Source organism: Aphis gossypii, chromosome 1 (genome assembly GCF_020184175.1).
Source record: "Aphis gossypii isolate Hap1 chromosome 1, ASM2018417v2, whole genome shotgun sequence".
Lineage (NCBI taxonomy): Eukaryota > Metazoa > Arthropoda > Insecta > Hemiptera > Aphididae > Aphis > Aphis gossypii.
In genome coordinates this window covers 34,640,668-34,646,713 of record NC_065530.1, presented here as the reverse complement: position 1 = coordinate 34,646,713, position 6,046 = coordinate 34,640,668, and the positions used below count along the sequence as shown (strand labels likewise).

At 25.7% G+C, this 6,046-nt stretch overlaps 1 protein-coding gene across 1 annotated transcript; it reads left to right on the top strand.

Moving 5' to 3' along the window:
* The first annotated feature begins 38 nt into the window (after positions 1-38).
* LOC114125173 (carbonic anhydrase 7-like) lies at positions 39-5,033 on the top strand. Its single transcript, XM_027988699.2, has 6 exons — positions 39-1,577; positions 1,652-1,846; positions 1,926-2,067; positions 2,784-2,889; positions 4,478-4,711; positions 4,798-5,033. Exons 1-6 carry the CDS (start codon positions 1,526-1,528, stop codon positions 4,900-4,902), a joined length of 834 nt encoding a protein of 277 aa, XP_027844500.2. The 5' UTR covers positions 39-1,525; the 3' UTR covers positions 4,903-5,033.
* The last annotated feature ends 1,013 nt before the right edge of the window (positions 5,034-6,046 follow it).

The following is a 6,046-nucleotide window of genomic DNA, read 5'->3' as shown; positions in this document are numbered from 1 at the left end:
TAATTTAACTTACTCGTAATATATATTTTGTTAAAAATACGTCTCTTGCGCATGGCGTACGTATATATTATCTCCGTCTTACAAACGTACAACATATTAAATTTACGTTCAGTAGAACTTGTTTTGTATTGAAAGCTTTTATTAAAGCGAATACGTAAAGAACATTATTTGATTTTGTATTTTTGTCTTTTATGCGGTAATTTAATTTCTAAGATAGTTATGACTTAAAATACTTCAGTTTAAAAATGCTTATATAACCTAGTTTTACCGAAAAAAAGAGTAATTGATGATCACCAATACTTCCTGGTATACAATAAGATGATTGTCAGAAATAGTGACAGTCATTCGTCGAAATATCCTTTGTGTTCTCCATGTTTGCGATGACTCGGAAGTCGACAAACACATGTTCTTGAAATTTCAAACGTTCATCGAAGATAATATGACTCTGGTTATTGCGGTAACTCAGTTCCGACCACTGCAGGATATCAGTTATCTCACTGACATCGTCAAAAAACGACGGACAGAAACACACCAGTCGCCAATGAGACCGTATATTAGCCATTCGCCGAGCAATTAAAAAAAGTCGACTACAACCGTACCCGAAAATATCCGACCGACACTGACCTTATACTCCAGTTAGCTGCGTGAATGTGTCATCAGAAAATGCTACTTATTTGAGGTGACAGTTTTATATGGACTCGTATTTTCTATACTTAACGATAGGACAAGAATTCCACCTATTGTCGATTAGCGTCATGCCAAATCGGGACGGTGACTCAGAGACCACTGGCCAGGTTCGACCCATCTTCCATCAAACACCTGTACATAATATATTAAAACATTTTAGAAAATAAATAAAATTATGTTTATAATTGTCCTTAAAACAAGACGCGTGTATTTATTCAATAAAGCAACACATCGAAATCCAGCGTCTGTATCAATGTGATTAATGTGTTATGTGTAACAATACTTCGTTATTGAGTTATTCTTCAGAAAATAATATAAAATGATACAACTGAGTAAAATATTACATAGCTATTTTAAAAAAAGTACATCACTGGTATAAATATGAAATAAATAAAATAAAACCGAAGAATATTTACACATAATTAAAAACAAGTGTAAATTTTTTTTTTTGTTAATACATAGAATTATCAATTATGAAACATCGACCAATAAAAGTATGAGATCTAATTCAAATATTTGGCTATATATATATAGTAGGTACCTAAAATGTACGGTTAATAAATTAATTTAATATATACACATTAATTATTTTTTTTCAAAAATAACTTATAGTAATTGTTTAAATGATTGTTATGTATTTGCATAATAGGAAATTATTACCAACCTGCAAGTATTTGATTTACAGTCATGTATTAAAAATATGTTAACAATCTGACCTTTTTAAACTTTTTATAGAATTTATTTTAAAGATTTCATTGATATTTAATTTTTATACTTTTGCTAGTCTCTATAGCCTTATAGTACTTATAGTATAATAGTATAAGGCATTGCTGGAGAAATGTTTAAAATATTATTCGTATTGGTATCAACTTTAATTCTCCATGGACCAAGTAAATCATAAATAATACTACATTAATTTTATTATATTTAATAGGTATTTAATAACTTTTTATCAAAAAATCAGGTATAGAAGTATCTGGCGATAATCCTAATTTATGGCCATTTGTCGAACAACAATTTTCGGATTGGCAAGTGCAATCGCCAATAAATATAAAATCGCAATATGCGTATAACGTCAATTTAACAAGTTTGTTATACTATAGATATTGGCGTGAAGATAACAGTGTTCAAATTAAAATAGAAATAAAAAAAAAATCACGTAAATCAGTTTTATATTTTATGAAAATAATGCGTAAGAATAAATTTAAAACTAATGAAATGATTGCTTATTTTTTCAGTTTATATTAGTAATAAAAATAAAATTAGAGCGCACATTACTGGTGGACCATTATTTGAAAAAAAATATTTGTTTTCTCGCATGTATATATATTGGAATACCGAAGGAAAAATAGGAAGTGAACACCAAATCAATTCTCAGGGGTAAATTGTATTTGATAGTCGTTTTATAGTACTTAATTTGTTAAGAGTGAATTAATATTATACTTTATTTTATTTTAATTTCGATATACACTGTGTATCATTGAGATATATCAATTTTATATTAACATTACATTTCAATATGTTATACATATTACATATACACTTAATGTATAATTATATGTGTATGAAGAAAGATACAGTAATAAATTAAATTTAATTAATAAATAGCGCGTAGACTCTAGAGTATGATGTATACTTTAAGCTTGTCAAATACTCGTATGTTCAATATTTGTTTTTATTAGAACTTTTTGTGTACAAATATATATTGTTAAGTAGTGCGTAGATAATATTTTTTTATAAGAAGGTATATTATTTGTTATAGGTAAGTTAAAATTTATTAATATTTTAATATTTTAATATAGGTAATATATTTATATCAAGTTGCATAAAAATTCGATCAATTTATTGGTTCACTGAAGTTGAGTTGACCAATAACTGGGGGTTAAATACTTAATGTTTAAGCCGTTTAAGGAACAATTAGTTCAATATTGATTCATTAAATAAAATAAATTAAATAGATGATTACTGATAAGCTTATGTGACCTAATGTAAATTTTTAGTATCTAGAATGACTACAAATAATAATAGTGCTCATTATTATTTTATTCAATTCTAATTTTATTAAAAATAATCACTGTATTAATATTCATTTTTAGCTATACAATGGAAGTTCAAATGGTACATTTTAAAAGAGAATACAAGCATTACAAAAACGCTAAACGTTATCCTGATGGTATTTGCATTATTTCATATTTTGGAAAAGTATGTAAAAAAAAAAGGGAGAAAGTAGATACTAGGTACGAATACGGACGTTTTGGCGTCGGGCCTATTTGGCGCTAACCGTTTTATCGCAACCATTTTTCTACATTTGTTTTGGCACCAACATTGATCATCAGATTTAAACAATTATAAAATAAATAGTTTTTTTTTTTTAAATATTATAATATTTTTTAAAATTAATTTGAAAAAGAAATATTATTAGAATATGATCTAATATTATAAAATATAAAAAATATAAATTGCAGCTTATAACTAGTTTACAATTAGATGATTAGAATAATTTTTGAGTGAAAATTGGTAACGAAGATTTAAGTTTTTTTTTATAATATGCACATGAATATTGGAATGCAGAACATAGTATCTAGTAAAGACAATAAGTAATAAAACAACGAGTTTTAAATTGAAAAATTTGTATTTTTCATGGAACTCTAAATTTAGATATTATACAATCATAAATCCATAATGGGTTAAAAATATGTTTTAGAAATATTTAATAGTAATATTATTCGGAGTTTTAACTTAAACAATAGATTGTGATATAATAGGTAAAGTATTTTTTTTATTGTTAAACAATAATATTTTTTTTTTATAAATATGAACTTTAAGTGTGTCGTTTGTCCAAAACTAATGGTTAAATATTTGGTTGAAGTATCAAAAGTTATAATTAGGCAGAATCTTTATCTTAAGGAAAATGTTACGTAGATTACTTTGTTCTCATTAACTTTTACACACAATTTAAAATAATAGTAAGATTGTTTGTTTAGACGGTTGGTGATGTTTTTGGCAGGAATAATTAGATCGTCGTGGAAGGCCAATGTTGCCATTGTATTAGTAAGAGTTTGTTAGTCTGTAGAGAAATAGATTTTATGAAGAAGAAAAGAAATTGACACTTATTGGCAATACAGATAAAAGAGTTTATTAAATTGATAAATACCAGAATTCAAAGTAAACAATGGTATTGCGTGAACTGTGTAATAAGTATTAAAATAATTTTATCAATAATGCTATAGGTAATACTGTAGTATTAATACTTGTTTGTTACAAATAGAATGAGTACTAAGTATTTTAGTGTATATATAAGTAAATGTCGTGCGATAATGAGAATAGACTTCTCAAACCAGTCTGTATACACAATTTAAGTTGATATATTATAAAAATATAAAGAGAATGTTTTATGAATCATACAGTCTTAATGTAATCTAAATATTTATTTTTACACGAAGTGCTAATTCAGCCCATATTAAACAATTAAACATTCTTTTATATCGCATATTTCCTTTTAAGCAAAATAATTCGTTTTTATAACGAGGTTTGAATTATACTGGCTTAGTTATGACTGAATGTATGAGGGCAGGTAAATAAGATCATACCTAGCTTAGTTTTTTGTAGTTGTTTGATATTGTAAATTAGTGATGGAGAGATCTGAAAAGTTCCCATATTTATATTTTAAAAACTAGGATCCCCTAGGTCGAATTTAAAATAGGTACTATTACATTGTTTTTAATACTTAGAGAATACAATATGTAATTAAAAATGCTTACGTTTATCATTTAATTTAATATATTAATAGTTATCAGATGGAGATAATCCATTAATGAGTGATTTTATGACAGCTGTGCAATCCATCCAAATTACCGGATCTACTTATATTCTTTCAACATTTAATACTCACTTTAAATGGTTGGTAGATTTAGCTAAAAATTATTGCTATTATGTATATCCAGGATCGATAACTAAGCCCCCATTTAATCAATGTGTCACATGGGTTGTTTATGAAAACACGTTCAGTATTAGCCAAGCACAAGTAAGTTAATTTTATAAATTGTATACAGATTCTTTAGTAGGTATACTGTATTTATTATTATTTTTGTTTAATATTTAAACCTATAGTTGAACATTTTGCGATCATTAATTGGAATCAATGGACAGCCCTTAACATCTATAAAACGTAGAATGATACAACCATTTAATAATCGACCACTTTGTCATGTTTAATCAAAATATTATTTGTACCTTATACGTTATTTATATTTTAAAATGTATTATGTACCTTTCCAAAGGTATATTATTATGATCGAGATGAGATGATTAAATAAATTCAATATATTATATCATGTTAGTTTATTTACCTGTATAGAATATTAGTATTTATATATTTATATTCATAATTATATAAAAATACTTGTAGACGAAAAATTCATGTACTACAATTATACTATTTATATGACATATTATATTATTAATTTTAAATAAAAACAATTATTTTTATTTTTGTGAAATCTTGAACTAACCGATAATGTCAACATGGCTTACTAGTTAGTAGTTACTATGTACCTATTGTATTATTGCTTTGTTTTTATTTTTGCTATGAACTTTTTTTTTTTTAAGTAAATGATGCTTAAAGATTTTTATGTGCCATATTAAAAAATTGAAATTCAAGTCTAGATATGATTTGTAGATGTCATTTTTTGAATTTCTCGACAGTTTCTCCGTATTTTTCTCCTATATGTTAGTACCGATTGTACATAATCTATAAAAAAAATTACAAATAATAATGGCGCGTAAATAATTATTAATTATTATTATTACCTACTTAGTCTCTGAATGATGCGTGTGTATTATGATAAACTCGTATTAATATTGATGAAAGTATGATATTGCTTGTTAATTATACATTACTGAATATGGTTTCGCATCCCAAACGAACATGGTAATTTTTCATGGAAATTATTTTGTTAAAAATTTACATTCAATGGTGTTATCAAAATGTTATACACACGGACATAAGAGAGTAGAATAAAATTAAAGAAATAATTATATAAACAACACAAACATAATGTACCTACTCTATTGTTCATGGTAGTACACGTATATATCATTGTAATTACTATCTATTAAATACTTATATAACAGAATTATATGTATATGAGTAAATTGTACCTAATTATTGTATTTTCGACTATGGACTAGATACGTGTAGATATCAAAGTGTATTACCGATTAAATAATAACAATAAAAGGTAACCTACTCTAACGCGTTTTTAATTGTGATAAATGATAGTCAACAAACTATTAATTAATAATGAGTAAACAACACTAAAATAGCCTATAAGCCAATAGTGTAGGTGTACTTTTTATA